The following is a 24383-nucleotide window of genomic DNA, read 5'->3' on the forward strand; positions in this document are numbered from 1 at the left end:
TTGCTCAAGGCAATTATTATCTGCCAGCACGCACCAAAATCCAAAGAAATATTCAAATTCAAAGTGAGGCTGTAAAGGAAGGGAAAGAAACAGAGGGAGATAAAGCCTATTTTTATAACAAAGTTTGTTTCATTTGAATTATATATAAAGCCGAACTTGCTTTGGGATCAGACTAAGGCAAGAAGGTTGAAACAAGGGGCTGGGGATATTATTTAAGGCGGCATGTGACTGTAAACTCTACTAAAGGCAACAATAAGAAGTGAATTAAACATCTTTTGAAAGATGGCAGGAGGAGGTTTTGTTGCCCAAGATGGTGGGAGGATCTATGCCGGCCGCGTCACTGCCTTCGTGGTCGTTACCTGTTTGGTTGCTGCGACTGGTGGTCTCATCTTCGGTTATGACATTGGAATATCAGGAGGGGTGACTGGAATGCCAGCATTCTTGCAGAAGTTCTTCCCAGCAACATACAAAAAGTCACATGATAATCATGAAAACGCGTACTGTAAGTACGACAACCATCTCCTAACATTGTTCACATCTTCCCTATACCTTGCGGCCCTGGTTGCGTCTTTCTTTGCCTCTGTGATTACCAGGATCTTTGGCCGGAAAATCTCTATGTGTTCCGGAGGTCTTGTTTTTCTCGTCGGAGCTCTTCTCAACGGTTTTGCTACCAACATAGCAATGCTTATCGTTGGACGTTTATTGCTTGGTGTTGGTGTTGGATTTGCCAATCAGGTAGTGCATGTGAATGAATGAATGAATACGTACTCCATTCACTATGCATTAACCATGCATATATCTATTTATCTATCTATATATATACATAACTCCACCATAACTTGACAATTTACATGTTATCAATGGCAGTCGGTTCCCGTTTACCTCTCAGAAATGGCACCGGCAAAGATCAGAGGAGCACTCAACATTGGATTCCAAATGGCCATTACAATCGGTATTCTAGTTGCGAATCTTGTTAACTATGGCTCAGCAAAGATTGAAGGTGGATGGGGTTGGAGAATTTCTCTAGGTCTTGCTGCCGTCCCTGCGATCATTATGACCGTTGGATCTCTCTTCCTACCCGACACTCCCAATTCCATTCTCGAGAGGGGTCATAGCGAGAAGTCCAAAAAAATGTTACGAAAAATCCGTGGCACAGACGACGTTGAAGATGAGTTCCAAGACCTTGTCGATGCTACTGAGGCAGCAAAGAGAGTCGAACATCCATGGAAGAACATCTTGGAACCCAGATATAGGCCTCAACTCGTCATGTGCACGCTCATTCCATTCTTCCAACAGGTTACCGGCATCAACGTCATCATGTTTTATGCACCTGTTCTTTTTATGACTTTGGGTTTCGGTCAAAAAGCTTCACTTATGTCTGCTGTCATCACCGGGACTGTTAATGTTGTTGCCACTATTGTTTCTATCTACTCTGTCGACAAGGTTGGGAGAAGGGCACTGTTTCTTGAAGGTGGCGTACAAATGATTCTTTGCCAGGTTAGTAAATTAAACTATATCTTAACGATAATGATCATTCCCAAACTCAGGATGGATAGCAAACACAATAAAACTGTTTCTTTTACATTAATTGCAGATCGGTGTGGGAACGGTGATTGGGGTGAAGTTTGGGGTCAGTGGAGAAGCAGTGTTATCCAGCGGTGAAGCCGATTTCGTGTTGTTCTTAATTTGTGCTTATGTAGCTGCATTTGCATGGTCGTGGGGACCATTGGGGTGGCTTGTTCCCAGCGAAATCTGCCCTCTAGAGATCCGATCAGCAGGACAAGCCATTAATGTTTCTGTGAACATGTTGTTTACCTTTATCATTGCTCAAGTTTTCCTCTCCCTGCTTTGCCACACGAAGTTTGGCCTCTTCTACTTGTTCGCCGGTTTTGTGCTCATTATGACTATTTTCATTTACTTCTTCCTTCCCGAGACCAAGAATGTCCCTATTGAAGAGATGAACAGAGTGTGGAAAGCACACTGGTTTTGGGGCAAATATATTCCTGATGATGCTGTCATTGGTGGCCCTGCCAAAAACAATTATTCTGCATAAAATTAAAGAAAGTGATGATCATGAAGAGAATCACATCGAAGTTGAAGAGATTAATCTAGAGCGCCAGGATTGATGATATGTTCATGTCATTGTACTCCTAGTTTAAAGCTTTGTCGTTGTACAACTCTACATTTGCATAATTTGCTCCTCATCCTAAGAATGCAGAATAAAATAAATTTGTATTCGTTTTAATCTTAGATGGAGTTTTAGGGTGCAAGAATTCGAGCAATTCTTGAACTTGCATGCATATCTTTATTGTTTCGAATATGAAGTTCATAGTCAAAACAAAGATAAATAGGCGAAATCATCACTTATCCTAAAACTTTAAGTTGATGAGAAGATTTAGATTCAACATGTATGCAGATATTCTAATGAAGTTGCTCATAAACTTGCTAGATATGCAAGAAATGTGGATGACTTAATTGTTTGGTGGGACTATGTCCCTTCTTGTATTTAACAAGTCATTTGGACTGACAAGTACTCTTTGTAGTGCTTGTGCTGTTATTAATGAAACACTTTTTTTCTATCCATAAAAAATAAAAATAAAAACATACCAAATGTCATATATGTTCGATCAAAAGTCATAATTTTAAATAGAATTTAAGTGATAATAAATTTGCTAAGCAAATCTGGATTGATAATAAATGTTAAAATAGAAATGGGGAGATATAAATATTACAGGCCACTACAAAACTTAAGCAAACAAGGAGGTATTGTATCAATAAAGCAACTGTATCGTGCTAGAAAATTAAGAAAACAAAAGAAAATCTATGTATTTAATTGCCTCAGTTGGGTAAAGAAATGAAGATAATATGTTCTGGTATATATATATATATGGATTTGCACGTGTTCTTCAACTTTCTCTTCAAATTTCTCATGCATCTTCGAGAAAATTTAGGTTGGTAATAGAGGCTTAAATTTATTTTAATCAACCGGTAAACTTCATTTTATTTTAGAATATTTTGATTTTAAAGTCTACGTGTGAAAAAAGGATAATAATACCCTTATATCTCATTTACTACTGCTTTATTATCTAATTACTTTTTTTCCTTTTGTTCTTTGATTCGGGATTAAAAATGAGTCAATTTTTATAAAATTAAATTTATTTTTAATTAATTTACATAACTACGTTAATTGATTAAATTTATTTTTTTTAAATTATGCAAGAATGTCATGTTCTAAATGGATATTAAAGCAGTAGTACTAAAGGAAACGTAAAGGTATTATTATCCATGAAAATATATCCCCTCACTTGTTGAGGTTAAAATAGTCATTTCGAAAAGAGATGTAAAGTACAGCACATAGGGCACATGGGGAATGAAGGGGCACACAGATTAGCAAAGGAAAAAATCTATTTGCTAGCATAATTATATACTAATATATGCACCAATCTAATGTGATTGGTCAAAAAATAATTTTTATTGAAAACAGTGCTAATTTAAATTTTAAATATAAAAAAATCAGTATTGATACACAGATTAGTACACAACTTTACTTGTATATCACAAAACTCTTAGCAAAGTATGCTTGACATGTGAATGATTTCAAGTTTTCAATGTTTGGTGGGAATCATTCCAGGATGTTATTTCATAGTTATCTGGCTTGATAAACAAAATTTGTAAAGCTTTTGTATTAATGATCAAGAAGTATTGTTATTATATATATATATATATAGGAACATATAGGAACCTTTATTCATCTAAAAACTCAGTTATATCATAGAATCTGACCAAACAATTTGGAAAATACAATCTGGAATTGAACTCTACCAAAGTGAAATGTCTTCAAGACTCCACGCATGCTTTGCCAATTTATGGGCTGCCTTGTTTGTTGTACAACCAATATGCTAAATTGAGCATCTTGGAATCATCTTCAGAAGCTCCTTAACATCATAGAATAAGTTTCCTAGTAAAGATAAGTTCTGACCAGCATCAAGTAATTCATTTACAATAAGAAGTGAGTCACTTTCCACTTATAGAACATGCAAACCCAAAGGAACACATAATTGTAATCCCCTTAAAATGGCTAGCAGCTCAATTTCCATTAAATCATTCACTTCATCTTCCTTTCTACTCGCAAGCATGAGAACCTCGCCTTTGTCATCCCGCAGAATAACCCCAACTCCTACCTTACACTAATCATTGAAAATAGTCCATCAACATTCAACTTCACAAATCCTACAACAGGTGATAACCAACTAGAGATGGAAGCTTTAGCTTGATTTGATCCCTTCTTTGCCTCATTATGCTCCTTATATAAAGATAATGCATGATTCATCACTTGATCTGGATGAAGAGTCTTCCCTTCAAAAACTTTCTAATTTCCTCTATACCAAAAACCCCAAGCAATGAAAAAGAATATGTCCAGGTCACCTTTAATGCCCTTGGTGTGAACTTTAAGTGCTAAACCCATCTTATCAACACACTCCTCTAATTGTATCAAGTAATGGAACTACTTACTCTAACTTTGTCTTATAAGGGCAGTAGAATATAGTTGTTAACGACGTGTTTTGTATGTCTTTGAGCCGGATCCCTGGCGACTCAGGTCTTCAACCTATTCCTGCATACACAAAACGACTATTAAGTCCAGCAATCGTGTGGGTGGCCGGACGAAGCCTCTGATGGTTAAGTTAGCTAAGAGTCAAGGAGAAGATGAAGTTATTTTTAGAGTTTAGGATCACTCGAACCTTTTTTTCTTGGCATCTAGAGGGCTACCTTTATACCTATGTCAAGGGTAAACGACCCAGACCTTGTGACCGAGCAGAGGGACGCCCCTTGGAAGAACTCATTTAATGCGGTGTGACCTTCTGGTGTAGGAAATTAATGCAGCATGGCCTTCGAGAGGGGCCTAAGCGTGGAGTCTCATCGAGGTAGCGTGCTCTCTCTTCCCTGTCTGAAAAAATCGGGGTGGAGATCCTATGCTTTTTGGGTTGCAATCAGCTCTACCCGATATGCAAGTCCATGCTTGGCTGGGTTGAGAGCTTCTTGGGTGGGCCATTGAGAGGTCAAGCAGGCTTCAGACTTGTTCCAGACAGGGTGTCACTATCATTTGGGCTGGGCTCATGCCATTGGGAAAAATCCCCCCAACAATAGTGATACTACTAAATTGCACCTTCTTAGTTATGGCATTTTGAAACTCCTGCAACTGCACCTTTACTTGTGTAATTAATGAAGTAGGATGAAGAAAATAATTTTCATAAATAACAGAATTTCGCCTTATCCAAATTTTCCTCATAATAATAGCTATCGCAAAAAATTGTTGTTGGTCAACTTTCTAACTGATCTACTCCAACAGAGTTATAACTTCCCATTTTCTGAATGATTCAAGAGGCAACACTCCACACATCACCTGCAATTACACAATTCCACAAAGCATGAACTACATCTTCAGAATCTAGTCTAGAGATAGGACATAGATTAGAGTCAATCACTTTTTAAAGATAAATTTCTTCCAGTTGGCAATCTATTATTATGACACCCCCAGATTTTTGCTTGGGATCGGGCTAACATTTGAAACGTCGGGACATGCAACATAAGGTTGCATGTCCTCGTTTATGACAAATAAAAATGCAATGCACCTGGTATACATCTAACTGTATGTAATATTCACAATAAATAATTTTTTTTCTTAAGCAATACTATGCACCAAACTAAAGATATTCCCAATACTTAAATCATAATCCATACATATTGAAATGCTAAATATCCACGATTACAACACGAGTCCAAAATGATTGTAATCATAAGAGTACTAGAGACCAAGCTCTTTAAATACAAGCAGAATTAAAGTAACTACTAGGCTAATCCATTGAGTAGCTCGCGCAACTCAATCAAGGATGTCATAATACTAACGATAAATCAAAGCATTGAGGTTATGAGCTCTACATTGTGCCGTCATCATCTAATTGACCATCTTTAGTAAGTCAAACTCTGGTACGCCTCTTGATCCTGATACATGGTCTACCATTATGGGGGGAATGATAGTTGAGACTACTATGGTGAGATTTCATCACAAATCTCAATAATTTTAGCTTGATGTGACTTGAGATTTTACATAGCATGAACTAATATGACTTGAACTTGAGCATAGACTAAATTGAAACTAAACTTGACATGACCTAAACTTGAACGTGAACTAACTTGAACATGAACTTGAACATAAACTAAACTTGAACTGAAACTAAATATTAACTTAACGTGAACTTGAAACATGAGCTAAACGTGTACTTGAGCTTGAATAACACGAACTTGAACTTAATGTAACATGAACTTAAACTTGAATAACATGACGTTGAATGTGAAATACATGAACTTAAAATCTTGTTCGATAAATTGAACTTGAGCATGAACATAAACTTGAATGACATGAGGTTGAATGTGAAACACATGAACTTGAGCATGAACTTAAACATGAATGTGAACTTGAAACATGATTGAATGTGAACTTATAACATGACTAAACATGAACTTGAAACATGACAAAACGTGAACTTGAATTCTAACAATTAAAATAATTTCGCCATCATTTCGTCAAGAATAGTGAATAATCAGAATGGTTCCGCCCTACATATTCCGTCAAAGATACTCAGACAATTAAAATGATTACGCCAGGAGTACCTAGCAATACTCTAGCAATCAAAATGATTACACCATAAATATTTTAAATGAGATACCCTAACAATCAGCATGATTACACTAAGAGTACCTAATAATACTCTAACAATTAGAATGATTACATAAGAGCATTTGAGTATAAGTATTCTAATAATCAAAATAATTACGCCGGAAGTACTTTGCATGAATTATAAATGGAGATACTCAAACAATCATAGTGAGTACTTCCCATGCATAACTGATTGAGAAAATACTATTTTAAAGACACACTCTATACTCAAGACATGACATGACGTGAAACAAACTTACAGATGACATAACATATGTAACGTGACATATACATTAGATGCATGACTTGAAATAACATGAAACAGATAAACAATATGTAACATGGCATAACGTATAACAAATAACATGACATGACATAACTTGTAATAGCTAGCATTACATGACATAGCATAACTTATAACAAATAACTATTTCATGATAGAATGTAATATATGTGACACATGAATATTAATGATAACACAACTATATAACTAATAGTTCCCTTATCAATGTACATGGCATATTATGGCATATATGATAACATAAGTACATAATCAATAGTTCCCTTACCAACACACATAAATAATAATATGATAGTAAGTTAAAAGCTAACTTACAGTGATCTTTGTATTGTACAAGGCAAAACATGAAACACGATAAACTATAAGTAGAAGTTCTAAATATTAGAAACGTTATCACTAATAACATGAAAAATGCTAACTTAGAGCAAAATTACCATTTTACCTTTTATATGTGGAAAACTGACAATTTTACCCAACTTCATGATTTAACATCCTGACTCTAAAAATCACAAAAATTTACATTTCTCATTGTAAATTTTGTCTTAAACAAAAATATTGACTTAGAAAAATTTAAAACTAAGCACAACTATGAAAAACACCATAAAGTTGAAACTTCCAAAGGCCATATCTCTTGATTTTGTTGCAATTTCATCCAACTCCAAAACTTCTGATCAAACCAAAATATTGCAACAAAAATCCTCATATCCTAAGTTTAAAAATATTCTTAAAACATCCAACAAATCTACTTCTCATAAACACACAACTTTTTAAGCAAAATGCCCAAACTTTTAACCACAACACGAACCCTTAAATCTCAATGTTTTTACCTTTTTCAAAAGATCTCCAAGAACTTTCAAAAATCTAAAGCTTTCTTCTAACATGTTCATAATACATTCCTAAGAACTAACATGTTTTGAATCAACACATAAAAATCATCAAAAATAATAAAATCTCACTTGAAGTACTTGGCTCAAACACTTAGTCAAAAACAATTTTTTTTTCTAAACATTGCTTTGATCAAACACTTGATTCGAGGCATACCATAATGAGACCTTAAAACCAAAAAATCATATGGTTTTAAAAAATATGTCCTAAAGTAGATCCAAGTATTAAACTTAAAATCACATGGTTAAAAATAAACCAAAACATAGATCTAGCCGAAAACATCAAACTTTTGGTTTAACATAGTATTCTCTTGCATAAAACTTCATATATTCACAAATCAACATCTAAAATCTTAAAAACAACATCCTAACATGTAAATAAATGTCTTAGTATCATCAAATAAAACTATCAAAGCCAATGGAGTAAGAATAGACCACAAAAGATCCAAACTTTTTTAAAACAAAAAATGTTTTTCCTCTTCCAATTTCTAACCTTTTAGATCTAAAAAACATTTTCATCAAAAGTTTTAATCATGCAACTAATCTCTAAAAAAAATTTATATAAACATATTTAAAACATTCAATAAAAATTTCAAACCAAGATTTGTCCATTAGTTTGATAAAAAACTGCAACATACAACACACTATTCAGATTATTGCCAAGATTGACCTTTCCATGGTTAGGACAACTTTTGACAAATCAGATGACCAATAAATCAAACAAACAAGGTTTCCATAGAAACTAAACTCAAAGATGAACAACGTTTATGAAGGAATCATTGTGATAAAATGCGTAAAAGGATTTTAAGAATGGCACGCAAAAAGGCTTAGAAAACTGTCCGAGAGAGCTTCTAAGTATTCTTTCCAAAAGTGGAAATGAAATGAGGTGAAGTGAGTGAAAGGATGACTTGCACACCTAAAATTGAAGTATGGGCTTGAGTGACACCTAGATGGATGGTGATTAGGTCACAATAAGGTGCAAATAGTGAGTAGTTTCTAGCTAAGGAAACTTCCAAGAGAAGGGTAGTGGATGTGGTCGTTACCCTTCACATCATGCACGATTTGGAACTGTCATGGATAGTGGATTGTCAGCCTTGAGTGGGTGAAAACTTTCTCAAGAATTTTTGCCAAGGTGACTAAAATTCGTAGACCTTAATAGGAATTAAACAAGTGGACTTCATTTGGGGTTTAGAGAGGGTTTGGTTAGTATTTGAGATGCTGTCAAACCCAAATGACCTAATCAAAATTTCAAGATTTAAATAGTTAGATAATGATGTCATAACATAAATCTAAGGAATTAATAGTATTTGAAAGTGACTTAAATAGTACTAGAAATCATGTCAATTGGACGCCAACTTTAGAGTTTTGGGAAACTATTTAGGATTTTAGTTTCAATCAAGTTTTTTGATTTCAATTGAATTCCAACTATTTAAGATTTCACTAGGATTGAAACCCTCTTTGGTTTGGCATAATTTGGACGGTTGGATGGAATAGGGTTTTGCCTAAGAGGCATGATCTCACATCTTAATTCCTTTTACATTTGCATCTCATGGTTCCTCTTGGTGCCAAGTGTCTAATACTATTCACTAATTGTGGTTAAGATCTTGCCAAGTATCCAAATAAAATTTCTCTAATCTAATTTAAACATTTCATACTATGATTTTGAAACGTTGGACTTGGTTATACTATTGAGGTTACTATTTAATCCGAGAAAAGTGAAAATAAAATTTGCACTATAAAATTCTAAATATTCACACTATCCTAACTGTACAATTTTTTTAATCAAAATTTAACCACTAAGTGCCTCAAAATAAACAAAACACGTTTTCAAACAAACGTTTCGTCTGAAAACTAAAAATGAGATTATTACGTCATAAAATACTAAATAATTAACTGAGTCTAATAGCAAAGACCATATCATATACTGACACTTCTAATTACTTCAAATAAATAAAATTGCACTTCTAAAACTATAGTGAGTGGTAACACTGACTATGCTAATGGAATAAAACCTACGTGATTGGTCAATTCATGAAAACTTACACGGTTTTCACAAGATTCTTAAAGCTTATAGAAATTCCACAATTGAATTTCTAGCAAGCTGTTACAATTATAATATGCCTTCCATATAAATGTCTTAACCACCATGGGAGTAGATAAATTCCATAACCTTTTCCAAAAAGTCTCTCCATGCCAACTACTTTAGGATTCTCCATAACTTCTTTCAATCATTATTTTTGGAAGATGATACACACTTTTAACAGAATAAATACTAGAGTTTGTATATTTCCAAATATGCTTATCTTCTCTGTATAGCATACTTAAAGGAACTTGCAATATAGTTTCAACATCCACATCTATAAAATTAGCTCTTACAGTCTCTCCATTCCATCTCTAATTTTCAACATCAACCAAATCATTCACCTTTACTATGAGGGGAAGTATAGTAGCTATAGACTGGGTTGGATAAGTCATAGGTTTAGGAAACCACTTGTCCTTCCATATGGACATTGTACAGCCATTACCAATTCTCCATGTCATTTCTTCTTTCAGTAAACCTTTTGTGACGCCCTCAAATCCCTACGTACGAACACGAAAAAATCGAGACATCCAGATGATGACATCACGGGTCACCACCCTATTGCCAAGTACCAAGTGTGTGTATAAGCAACAAATGTGCACGAAAAAAAACGCAGCGGATAGCAAAGTCATAAACTAAGTACTAGAATTTTTATTGTTTAATACAAAGCCGTTCAAAACATACATAATAAAATATTACGAGATACATATTTTGTTTCAAACCAAACTACAAAGCATAACTTCCAAATCAAAACTCCAACGGAGCCGTCTCCTCGGGCTCAGCCTCCTCCTCCTCCTCGATCTCTGTACCAAAATCTACGGACTAAAATTGTGCCACAGGTAAGTAAAGATCCAAACGCCACAAGATAAAAATACATTAAAACTCAAACAATACGCATGAAAGAATGCAAAATGCACATATCCCATAAAACCACATTTTTCCACGCATGCCAAAATCCCATTTTGAGCAAAAACATATCATTTAAACATAATCTCGCCATTATTCCCAATAATGGCCCAAAAACTAGACCATCAGAGCACTGTAGGCGGGAATCACAGGCGAGCCTCTACCACCATCCCTGCTAGCCACCGTCCCTACGCGTGCACCGTAGGTGGGATTATACTACCATCCCTGCTTACCACCATCCCTACACGTGCCTCTGACTTGAACCAGTCAGTCCAACCGTTCACATATACCATAAATCATTTCTCGCTTACAAGCCCAGTTTCCATTTTACAAACACATGTACATGCATGCAACTACACGAAAAACCCAGTTTTTCCTTTTAAACATGAACATGCTTGCACTATACAATGCAAACATCAAGGCACAAATATCTCAAACAAAAATCAACATCAATCAAACAACTCCGTCCTGAATCAATCCGACCCTCAAACTCCTCGAACTCAGTTCGGAATCAACCAACCAGTCCAATAATTTATTGTAAGAGTAAAATATATTTAAATCTAAAAAATAAAGTTTGAAAAATACTTACAGCGCTATAAGGTATTTTTTGAAAACTTATGACATTGCAAACGGCGAAGAAAAAGTAACATAGCAGTGTATTTTACACTGTGGCCGTGGGTAATAAATTACCCATTTTCGAACGGGAACAAACCAAGACACGAAATTGATAGGGAATGGCCTTGAGATGTTTATGAAGTTAAAAAAAGTGAGCTTTGGCCGTGGGTGGCGGTGGAAACGGCAGTGGAAGCGGAAAAAGGCCAAATTGGAGTTGAGCTCGTGGGAGCTGGTCCGGCAACGGATCGGGGCCAAAAATGTGTGAGTTAAGACGGCAAGAGGTAGGGGAAGAAGTTGTGAAGAGGTGGTGGCCAGAGGTGGAGCGACGATGTCGGAAACGGCTCAAAACCGTGCGAAAGGAGGAGCTGTAGATGGTGATCGGCAGCACGGATGGAGCTGAAAATTGGTGGGGGTGATCACCGGCTGGAGGGGGATTTTTTGGTGGGGGTGGTGTTGGCCACGCCGGCCGGACGGCTTGTATAAACTTGTTTACATACTAAAATAAAATATTCATTTAAGAGAAATCACCTGTTAATTTTTATTGAGAATAAAATTTTTACAAATATTTTTACAAAAATGAAAATGGATGAATATTATTATAGAAAAAAACTATCATAAGAAATTTAAAGGAGATGCTAAGTAGTGTATTTAAAAAATAAAAAATAAAAATTCTTTATGGATATGGAAAATTATAAATTCTTTTCTTTAAAATGAAGTTTTTTGTTTTAAAAAGAAGAACTTTACCAAAATGCAACTTTTATATATAATTATGAGTTTACAATTTACTGTGGAATTAAACTTTAGATTTTTTTTCTTTTACTTTACATAAATTTTACATGTTTATTGATTTAGAAAAGTTAGGCCCTCACAAAAAATGTTAGTTTCCACAACTAATTATCAATATTGTATACTAGGAAATAAAACCATTTTTTAATTGAAAACGATATCTTTGAGCTGTATATTTAATATTTTTTTAGAAAATTTATACTTCATTAAAATTCAAAAAAGCGGTACATTTGACAAGTTGTCTGAACAAACAATCAGAGCAACTACATCCTCTGGACTCGATATTGCAGCTTTTGCAAGATTATGAGTCTAAATATTGCCTAATCTTTTAACATGTGAAACCCACCAGCTAGCTAAAGAAGAAAGCCTTGTTTTGGTATCACTAAGGATCATGCTCTTCCCCTTCCTTCACTCAAATTTGCATCCCAGTTAATCTTGATAACACCTGAAGGTAGAGGATGCCATCTGTCAATCACATCTGAAACCCCCTCAAGCTAGAACTTTAGAGTTTTGTTGGGAAACTTTAAATTATTCAAGAGATTTCTTTTATGTCTTGACCAAAGCAGTAGGGTGAGAAAGGAGTTCTCAAAAATAAATTGATTCCTCCTATACCAAATGCTTCTTGTTATTGTTGCAAATAATTCCATAGTCTCTTGATCACATTTTGACATTAGTGCCTCAACCAATTCACTAAAATTTTCAGACCTAATAGAACTTTTATGCAATCCAGATAGGGCTTGATTCCACATATCCATAACAGATGGACAATTCCATAGAATATGGGCTATAGTTTCATCATCACCTAAGCATATAGGACACTTGGGAGATTCACAAATTTTCTTCTTAGCCAGATTCAATCTTGTGGGTAAAAAATCGAGACAAACTCTCTATATGAAATTCTTCACTGCATTTGGGATTTTAAGTTTCCAACAGTTGTTCCAATCTACCTTCTTAGTAATAGTAGAAGAAGATTGGCCGTCAACCAGAGTTTTCAGTTCCATTTGGAGATGATAAGCACTTTTCACATTGAAAACCTCATCTTTAGTTCCGAGCCAAATTAATTTATCATCTGCACCAAGGGAGCTAATTGGGATTTTAAGAATTGTATCTGCCTCATTTTCTCCAAAGACATCCCTTAACAAATAACTTCCATTTATTCACTCAAAGGTGATTGATAAGATTAGCAACTTTATCATCCCCAGACAACACCTGAATTGCTTATTGGACCTTATATGTTGAAGGACTAGATAGCCACCTATGCTACTAAATAGATGTGATCTGGCCATTACCAATCATCCAAACAATCCCTTTTCAATTAGATGCCTAGCTGAGCAAATACTTATCTAGATAAATAGTAGTATGGCACCTACTTTTGCCTTCAAGAAATCTGTTTTGTAGAAATATTTCACTTTAATAACCTGTGATGCCAAGGATTGTGGCTATTGCATAATCATCCATACTTGTTTAGGTAACAAAGCAATATTGAAGCTTTCGAAATCTTTGAATCCCATTCTTCCTGCATTTTTTGCCTTTCCCATTTGTTGCCAAGAAGTCCAATGTGTCTTTCTTTCCATTTGTTGTTGGTCCCACTAAAATTTTTTCATAACTTAATTAAGTTCTTGTAGAAGGACCTTAGGTAGCTTGAATACCCCCATGCAATATGTGGGGAGAGCTTGAATGATAGCCTTGAGTAAAACCTCTTTTCCTACCAGTGAGCTTGTTTTTCCAATTACTCACACTACTTCTTACTCTATCCAGTATTCCTTTAAAAGCTTGAAACCTTGACCTACCTATAAGAATAGGTAAACCAAGGTACTTCTCATAGCTTTGAGTAGCTTTAAGTCCAGCCATTCCAAGGATATGATCTCTGGTCATCTTGTTAGTGTTTACACTGAAAATATCGAGGTTTTGTCCTTGTTGAGTTTCTGTCTAGAGCCTCTTTCATATAGGTCAAGCAGTTCAAGCATCTTAGCACATTCTATTGCATTGGCACGACAAAATAATAAGCTATCATCTGCAAAAAATAAATGGTTAATATACAACTTGCTCCCTCCAAATTGGAACCCATGAATTTGCTTTGAAGCTTTAGCTTAGTACAAAAGTGAGCTCAAAATTTCAGTTACCAGAATAAAAAGATAGGGAGATAAGGAATCTCCCTATTTTAATCCCCTTGTAGGTTGAAACCATGCTTGAGGATCACCATTGATGAGCAAGGAATATGACACAGTTGAAACACTCCTTATCACCAAATCAATCCATCTTGGACTAAAACCCATCTTTTTCATGGCTACTTTCAAGAAAGTCCACTCCACCCTATCATATGCTTTACTTATATCAAGCTTCAAAAACATATAGCCCTACTGCCCTTTTCTTTTAGTTCTCATGGAATGCATAGCCTTAAATGCCACTATCACATTATCAAGGATTAATTTGCCTAGTACAAAGGCACTTTGAGTGGGAGATATGATTTGAGGCAAGATTATTTTAAGTCTGTTTGCTAGGACTTTAGAGACTAGTTTGTAAATGACATTGCATAAGGAGATATGTTTGAATTCAATAACTATTTGAGGCTGTTTTACTTTAGGTATCAGTACTATATAGGTCTCATTAATACAAATCAAGTCACCTGCATAGTTAAGGATATCTAAGACAGCGAGTTATATCATCTCCCACTATGTCCCAATGGTTTTGATAAAACACAGATGAGAATCCATCCAAGAGAACCTAATGGATTCATTTGGAATAAAGTTGTCCTTACCTCAATGGCATTGAAATCTTTTGTCAAGTGCCTATTTATGTGGTCATCCACTTTCTTCTCTACAAACTTCACGCAATCAGGGATCTTATCAGGTTGAGAGGTTAAGAATAGATTCTTATAATATAACCTGAATGTGTCTAAAATGTCCTCTCTGCTGCAAGTTCCATCATCCCTCACAATTTTCTAAATTTCATTGACTTTCCTTCTTTGATTTGCAACTTTATGGAAGAAATTTGTGTTTCCATCTCCATTTTTTAGCCAAGTCTGTTAGGTCCTTTGTTTCCATTTTACATTGTCTACTTCTAACAAAACTTCTATTTCTTTTTACAATTGTTGAACTACTGCTGACAGATTACCAATATTAGCATTCTGCATCTTAGATCCCTTGTTGAGTTTTTCCTGCGTTTGTTTCCTTTGCTTATCAAGAGACTACTTTTTCCAATGAACTAAAGATTCCCTGCATTTTTGTAATTTGTTGTATAAACCTCTTACATAAGATCCCTACCACGAAGGAGTCTGGTTCCAACTAGTCTGTACAATTCCACTACATTAATCCCTTAGTTCCCATCCTAACTCATATATGAATATCTTAGTTATGCCACCTCTTTCACTTCTTCTCCTCTCCATTCCATTTTCCATGTTGAACACTATATAACAATGGTCAAAAGATTGTACTGCAAGGGTATTAATCCAATTGTCAGAAAACTGGTTTATCCAAGCTAGGTTTCCAAAGACTCAATCCAGCCTTTCCTTAGTAAATTGAGCTCCCTCCTTTTCATTATTCCAGGTGAACTTTGTCCCTTCATAACCTAGATCAATCAGGCCACAGGACTCCACTATCTCCTTGAACTTTTCCATTTGGTGATAAGGCCTTAAGGCTGCCCCTTGCTTTTCATGTTGGTGTAAGACCTCATTAAAATCTCCAAAACAAATCCAAGCTTTATCATTGATGGGTTTAAGCATTCTCATCAGCTGTCAGGTACTATCCCTTTATGAGGTAGAGGGGTGTCCATAGAACCTAGTTAACTGTAGATCTACTTTGGATCCATCCCTTCTATAAGACAGGGAGATGTGATTTTGAGAATAACTTTCTAATGAAATTTTATCTATGCTATGGCCCCCACTAAGGCCTCTATTCTCAACTACAAAACCACTATCATAACCCATTAAGTTTATGACTTCTTCTACTTTCCTCCTTCCACACTTGATTTCTATTTGAAAGATTACTTTTGGCCCCTCAGTCTTCACTCAAAGGTGAAGTTCTTGAACTAATGAGGGTTGCCAAGCCTCGTGGAATAGTATGCTACAACTGAAGCATAATGATTGTAATCTTTCATATTTGAAGTATATCCAGTATTGTTGTCTTTCAAAAGTCAGCCATCAACCTCTCAACAAAGGCTTATGAATATCTATAGTAACTATTACTCCTAGGCATCTGCCCTAAGCTGAGCCATCAGAGTAAGCATCGACCCTAATAACTTGTTCAAGAGCTACACCAAACTGACTTCCCAAATCTTCAGACATAGCTGCTAGATTCATATTATGGAGTTGTACTAAAAAATATTCATATTTAAATTGAATAAAATTAAAAGTATTAGATTCATCCACTTCTTGAAGGGTTAAGAGATTCCTATCAAATAATCACGGTCTCTCGTTGAGAACATTTTCCTTATCAACTATGTTTTGGAATTCAATTAAGAATTTCTAAGTTCCCAATTCTTTAAACCTCGCCCATCCCACCAATCTTCATGCTAGAGCCATCGTTTTCTAAAATTTTCATGGTTAAGGCCTGTTTTGGATAATACTTTGCCAGTTATCCAATGTTGTCCGTTAATACCATATTCCTTTGCATGAGATGCATGAAATATTGAACTTTCTTTAGTACTTAGATTAGTCTTTCCCAACACTTTGACAGTTCTTCCTCTTCTACCGCCATTCCACCTTGCACTACACTCTTAACGAGAGACTAAACCCCTTGTCGAAGCTAGCAAATATACACCGACTTATTGTTTTTCGAGAGAAAAGAATGACCTTTAGGCAAAATGCTTGATTCGTCACTTTTATTTTTAATATGAGTGGTGCACACCAATAAAATATATTTATGTCTTTTATATTTAAATAAATGGAAAATGCTATATATCATGATAAATGGTCACAATGATGGGTCTCGATATTTTTTTTAAGTAATTAAATAAGTATTTTTTATTAATATTATGAATTATTTTTAAATATTTATAAAAAAAAATATCTATGAAAAAAATAAAAATAAAAAGGCATCCGATCTCCTCGAGAGAATTTGTCTACAACACTCTCAATAATAAGTGTAGCACAGACTTTTTCTTTAAAAAATAAAAATAAAATGAAATGAAAAGCACAAAAATGCACATTGGTGCATTTCATCGGTCTCACTAACGTTAATATTGCACTCGAACATATCCTAGGACAATCTCTTGGAACCAAGGAATTCGGTTGGGCTATAATATCAAAGTTAAACCGAGAAAAGGCTACGGAACCCAACCTGAAACCAACAAATGGGAATTATCGTCCCCCACGTGAAACATTGTTAATTAGGCTTTTGTTATTTTGTCGCTTTGGTACCCCAACGGACGCAGTTAAATTATAAATACTAGAGTTGAGAAAGAGAGGAACCCGAAGAAACTTCCCTGCACGACCAAAGCTGGAATTTAACAGTTGGAGTAGGTCCCAGCCCGACCAATTGAGTGCATGGGGGGATGGGGATGGTTCATGCAGCAGCAACGGCAACAGCAACATAATTCTCCATCAATCCTAATTAACGACCAAACCTAAACCAAACAAAACCAAACCAAACCAGAAAATTAAAATTTAAGGAGACGAAGATGCAGCAGCTCAGCTGCTCAAGTGTTAATGGACTTCATGAAAAAGCTACATTTTTTCTTTTTCTTTTACAATACACTGTGCTGTACTGTGCTTTTGTGTTGTAGTGTTATATGGGGACCACCCCCCATGTGCCCTCCTCCTGTCTCCACCAGCTACTGCCGCTCAATCATTAGTCCCTCTGTTCCCCCATCTCTCTCAGTCCGTAGCCATAGCCGATACCTCTCTCTCTTTCACTTATCTGTTTTTTATTGTTTATTTATTTTTAAATTTAAAAAATACAACTGTCTGTCTGTACTCCCGTCTTCCAGCTTACTCTAGGTCAGGGGAAGACAAAAGACCCATGTCTGATTCCGACGGAGCCAATAATGGTGTTTCCAACGGCGCCATTATAGACCCCCAGAGGCAGCAACCGGTTCTCAATGGTTCTCTCGTCGCCGTCAAGAAGCCCCCCGCCAAGGACCGTCACAGCAAGGTCGACGGCCGCGGCAGGCGTATCCGCATGCCCATCATCTGCGCCGCACGGGTCTTCCAACTCACTCGCGAGCTCGGCCACAAGTCCGATGGCCAGACCATCGAGTGGCTCCTCCGCCAAGCCGAGCCCTCCATCATAGCCGCCACTGGAACTGGCACCACCCCCGCAAGTTTCTCCACCCTGGCCGTCTCCGTGCGTGCCGGCGGATGCGGCTCCAGTACCTCCCTCTCTTCGTCTTCAACTTCCACCTCCCTCTCCCACTGTCTGGACCACAAGCCCTTGCTGGGCTCCACCCCCTTCATCTTAGGAAAACGCGTCCGTGCCGACGAGGATGCCGACGGCAAGGATGAGAGCCCCTGCGTCACCGTGGCTAATTCAATGGGATCCGTACTGGGACCCACCGCCACTGGTGGCTTCTGGGCGTTGCCGACCAGAACCGACTTCTGGAGCTTCGCTACTGCGGCTGCCGCCGCTGCTCCGCAGGCCGAGATGGTGCAGGTACAGCAGCAGCAACAACCATCGCTGTTCGTCACACATCATCATCAGCACCAACAGCCAATGGGCGAGGCGTCGGCTGCCCGAGTGGGAAATTATATTCCGGGGCATCTGAATTTGTTGGCTTCGTTGTCGAGGGGACCGGGGAGTTCGGATCGGAGAGAGGACGACCCTCGCTGATTATTCAAGTCTCTGGTGGTGGTATTGGTGACGGGTATGGTGGTATCATGTGTATGCTTATTGCTGTCTCCCATTTTGTGAGGTGTCTGTGTATCAGTTAAGATCGGGAATTTTAGTGAATTTCTTAGGTTCAGATTTGTTCTTCCTTTTGGTTTGAATGGACGAATTAGGCCGGGTTTGTGGAGGGTTCGGAAAGTTATATGTCTGTATTAGGGCATTGACTACTTCGTTTGATGAAGATTATAGGGTTTTAGGGTTCGTATTTGTTTAGGTTTCGACGGTGGTTTTTGGAGGGGAGGGCGAGTGGAGAATCACGGTACGTAAGTGGTCATGCAAATCCACTCCACTAATAACGATATAATTTTGGGGCATTTCACGGACAAATTTAAGATTGCCGTCTCTGGTTTTTTGTGCTCTGCTGCTTTTTGTTTATAACTCAAGACGACGACATTCCCAACACCATGATGCTTGCAACTGGACTGGGGGCTTGCTTACAGATTGGGTTATTAATGCAGAAATAAAGCGTATTTATTCACAAATTTTTTAGAGGTTTGGTTTGGTCGGGTACTTGTCGAGAGGAGAGAAACACCTGTGTGGTTCGTGGCCGGACGCCGGAGGTTGATTCTTGCGCTCTCTCTTTTGCTGATCTCTCTGATACCTGGCTTTGGTGATCCATGTTGAGTGTAATTGGATGGTATCTGGGTGTGTGAAAGAGATGTATGATGTATAAAGCTCTGATTCCTCTCCTGTATGACCGCTTTGTTTGAGAATTTTTATCAGTATTTTCAGCCATTTTTTTTAGATTTTTCCCGAGTGAAAAGTATGTGTTCCTCTCTTCCAATAACTTGTAAGTGGATTGTTATTCAGCAAAATATAAATAAAATATAAGCGGATTGTTTTTGGGGTTGCCTATGGTATGAATGGAAAAGGAAAAAATAAAAAATAAAGAGTCACAGTACTCATAATCTTAATTTTCATCATCTTCTCATTATCTTATAATGTGATATTAGATAATTAAGATTATTTATTATATTTTACATGTGAATCTATCATCTAATGACATATCATGGAATGATCATGAATAGATTTTTTCAAAAATAAAACCCGTATGTTTTCCAGACAAGAGTCTCGCTACTCTCAGCCTGCTCATGACTACTCCATCTTACCGCTAGTATAAAATCATCCTATCATTTTTTTTAATTTTTTTATTCATATTTTTTTAATCATTTTAAAACACTTTTAAAAATATAAAAAAAATACAAATACACTAATAATTATTTTCTTAATTATTAAGTAAAAAAATTAATAAAAAAATCAAACACATGAGGTGTCAAAATGATGTGTCAAAGTAAGTTGGCAAAATAGCATTTCTCTTCCGGACAATGTTAGGGTGCAAACTAAATGTGCAAATCAAATGTGCACACCAAGGTACATAGAGTTTATTTTTTTTAAACATCCTTAACTATGAAGAAAAAATTTTAAAAATACAAATTCATTCAAGTAAGCAAGTGGAAACATTTAATGAACACATTTAAAAGTCATACTATCATACATTTAAAAATACTCTAGCTATAAAGTGCTTATATAAAAGTAATCCCATAAATTGATATAACTTAATATAATTTGTCAAATTATACATTTACTTTTATTGGAAAGAAGACCTAACAGATCACATGATGAAGTCAAGTTAATTTGCGAGATTACTTTTATAATCTCTTTATGTAATCCCTTTATAATTATAGCACTACTCTTTTTCATATTTCCCTGCATTCTTTTCTCTTGCTTTGTCTCTCTTTCCATTAATATGTTTTGCTTGCTTATGTTGTATGCTGTTGTAATAATTTCTCTTAAATGTTTAAATATTTTGTGCATATGTGAAAGTCTATTTTTTTTTTTTTTTCTAATCAAGCCTTCTTTAATAATAAAGAGAGTACAACAGTTCAAGGAGGATCAAAATTAAAAGAAGAGGAAAGAAATTCAAAGGGCATGCTACCAAAAGCAAGATTGGTAGCTGCCCACTGCGCAAGCAAGTGTGCACATTGATTATCGATGAATTTTTACTAAAATCCATTCATGGTTAATCCAGAAAAGTTTTTGTATATCTTCAATAATGAGGGAGATTCTCGATTGAGAAGAGAGATTAGGATCTCTAATGGTTGAGAGTATCAGTTGGGCATCTCTCTCAATAATTTCTTTGCTTGGTTGATGTGCCAATGCCATTTTAGAAGCTAATAAAGCTGTCGATGCTTCCACTACCAGAGGGTTCGAGGTTGGGCTGTCTCCATTATGGTCTCTGCAAATTGCCAAGGCAACTTAAAAGGAATTTCTAATTGCAGCATCGAAAGAGAAACTTAGAAATAAAGGGGGTGGAGCTTTCCATTGTTCAGTATTGGCCCTTTGTTTCCTTTCCCAAGCATCTTTGTAATTATAATTAATTTGTTGAAGGTGAGCTTTTGCCTTTCTCAAATCAAAAGAAAAATTGTTGTGGACAGTATCATTTCTCAAACGCTAGATGTAGTCCATAATAATGCCCGCATAAAGTTGGAAGTGATGTTTATTTTGGATCTAGTAGTCTCAATTCCCTTTCTGGATATATAATCTATTTATCCAATCTGATATAGAGTGAATCAGGAGACTTTCAATATGCAATGGCCAAGTGCCTTGATTCCAAAGTATCCAAACGATAGGACACTGAACAAAGAGATGTTCTAGAGTTTCTTTTGTTTGGTTGCATAATGGACATTCATCAAATGGTAGAGAGGGGATAACTACTTTCACTCTTCCTTTAGGAGGGAGAATGTTCCAAAGCATTTTCTATAAAAGCAGCTTGTGGCGTTCGTGTATTTTTAGACTCCAAAGGGGCTTAAAAATAGCTCTATTTGAACTATACTGGGTTTGTACTTGGCCACTGATCACCTATTGGTATGCAGATTTGATAGAGAATTTTTCATTTTGATTTGGAGTCCAAACTATTTTGTCGTGTCGTTGGGAGTGATCTAATAATGGAATTTGTTGAATTTTTTGGATGCTATTAGAATCGAAAAGTGTTTGCAATTCTTGTATGTCCCAGGACTTTGGGTTACTTATGATAAATCAGCAACCTTTAGGGAGGAATTTGAAGAATTAAAAATATTCCCGACCTAAAGTGGCTTTGGTTGGTAGGTTTTAGTAGTTGGAATTCAAGGGTCCGATCAAATGTTGACTGAGAACCCATCATTGATTTGATAGCATATTCATTTCTTTAGTAGCTCACGCATTTGGAGGATTCCTTTCCATTGATTGGAATCCGATTGTTTTGGTGTTGTGTTCCAGAAATCCACTCTTTTGAGATATTTGGCGGATAAAATATTGCACCATAACCCATTTCGGCATTCACTCATTTCCCATCCTGTTTTGGCAAGTAGAGCTGAGTTCATGTTTTCCATTCTTCTAAGACCTAGCCCCCCTTCCACTTTTGGTTGGCATATTGATTTCCATGATTTAAGAGTCAAGTTATGAGTTTTTCCTTTTGGGAACCCCTACCAAAAATTTTTAAACTTTGTGTCTAGGGACTTACATACTGATTTTGGTAGCTTGAAGGATGACATGAAATATGAAGGGATGGTGCTAGCTACTGTTCTGATTATCATTGATCTTCCAACTTGCAAGAGAAGTTTCGACTTCCAACCTTCTAGCCTTCTATCGATCTTACTCATCATTTCCTGGAAGTTGAATGTTTTATTATTCCCAGTGAGGTTGGAGGTCCTAAATATTTCATTTTAGCCGTTGAGACTTCATATGGTACGCTTTGAGTAATGGCTTGTTTGACTGCAAGGCTGGTGTTCCTTGTAATGAAGATAGAAGATTTATCCAGATTTACTTTTTGACCCGACCACTCTTGGTACTTAGCTAAACTTTTAGAGATGGACTTTGCGTTGCTTGCTATGGCTGTTGCAAAAATTATGGTCTCATTCGCAAACAGTAATTGAGATATGGATTGATTATTCTTGCTAGTTTTTATCCCTTCTAACTGACGTTGAGCTTCCACCTTAAGTAAAATTCTAGAAAGAGCCTTTGTAGCTAGAATAAAGAGGAAATGTGAGATAGGGTCACCTTGCCTGAGCCCTCTTTAAGCTTTAAAAAAGCCTCCCAGTGATCCACTGATTAGGATAGAGAAAGAAACAGTGGTAAAATATTCTTTAATCAGCCCTATCCATTGATTATGGGAAGGCCTATAATAATAGTCTTGTATATACATATGAAAAATGCAAATTATTTACGTGCTAACATCACAATAACATTTGCACTGTCACAGTACTGTTAAAAAAAGGCAAGAGATGAAGAACAAACCCAGGCTCTTTTGGGTTGCATGTAGAGCCTGGTTTGTGAATAGAAAATGTACGGACATAAAGTTTGCTCTACTATTGCTAGACCTATGGCTTGAGTGAAGCTCAACCCTTGAGTTCGCTCAAGCTGCTCTCAACAATGGGCTAGAAAGAAGATCAGACAAATTGTTCGCTCAAGGTTTGAGTGATGTTAGGCTCAAAAGAAGCACTAACCCTAGTGTTCGCTTGAGCAGTGTTCAACAAACCACTTGAGCCAATGTTAGATTGACCGTTCGCTCGAGGCATGCTCAATGTGCAGTTGATACCTACTCGAGCAATTAACCAAAATTTTCCATTTAGGGTTTCAAGTGCCATTTTCACTATATAGATTAATCTTTGCTCTTTTGTGAGCATGTTTAGTAAATAAGAGTAAACAAAAGAGGCAAAAGTGTGAGAGCATATTGAGAGAGTGAAAAAATCCTAGAAAGTGAGAGTTAAGATTGTGTGAGTAGAGTGGCAATCTTGTAATTCACTATGTGTGATTGTACTCTCATCTGGAATAAATCTCTTGCAGCTTTGTGGATGTAAGCACGTTACCGAACCATGTTAATTATATGTTGTGTGATTGTTTGCTTTTATTCTGTTTGTCATCGTTGCTTTCACAACAACTGGTATCAAGAGCCAAAGTTTGGGTTTGAGGAAGAACGATGCCTAGAGACGAAGTGAAAGCACTTGGGATCGAGAAGTTTTATAGCACTGACTTCCGATACTAGAAAATGCAGATAGAGGACTACCTTTATGGGAAGAGACTCTATCTTCCACTATTGGAGAAGAAGCTGGAGAGCATGGACAATGCTAATTAGAACATGTTAGATCAACAGGTTCTAGGGGTTATTTGGCTAACACTATCAAGATCGGTTGCACACAGCGCTATTAAGGAGAGAACCATAGCTGATCTCATGATGGCTCTGTCTGGTATGTATGAAAAGTTGTCGACTAGAGCTATACAGGAACTAGTTGGGCCAACC

General features: G+C 36.4%; 2 protein-coding genes across 2 annotated transcripts; both read left to right on the forward strand.

The window, feature by feature from the left end:
* Positions 1 to 282: 282 nt before the first annotated feature.
* On the forward strand, positions 283 to 2053 carry LOC122314156 (sugar transport protein 10-like). Its single transcript, XM_043129566.1, has 3 exons — positions 283 to 735; positions 868 to 1497; positions 1595 to 2053. The coding sequence occupies exons 1-3, from the start codon at positions 283 to 285 to the stop codon at positions 2051 to 2053; spliced, it is 1542 nt and encodes a 513-aa protein (XP_042985500.1).
* A 15852-nt stretch (positions 2054 to 17905) lies between these two features.
* On the forward strand, positions 17906 to 19951 carry LOC122314270 (transcription factor TCP7-like). The gene has a single exon (XM_043129754.1). It carries the CDS (start codon positions 18245 to 18247, stop codon positions 19049 to 19051), a length of 807 nt encoding a protein of 268 aa, XP_042985688.1. The 5' UTR covers positions 17906 to 18244; the 3' UTR covers positions 19052 to 19951.
* Positions 19952 to 24383: the final 4432 nt, after the last annotated feature.

The sequence above is a fragment of the Carya illinoinensis genome, chromosome 6 (genome assembly GCF_018687715.1).
Source record: "Carya illinoinensis cultivar Pawnee chromosome 6, C.illinoinensisPawnee_v1, whole genome shotgun sequence".
In the NCBI taxonomy this organism is placed as follows: domain Eukaryota; kingdom Viridiplantae; phylum Streptophyta; class Magnoliopsida; order Fagales; family Juglandaceae; genus Carya; species Carya illinoinensis.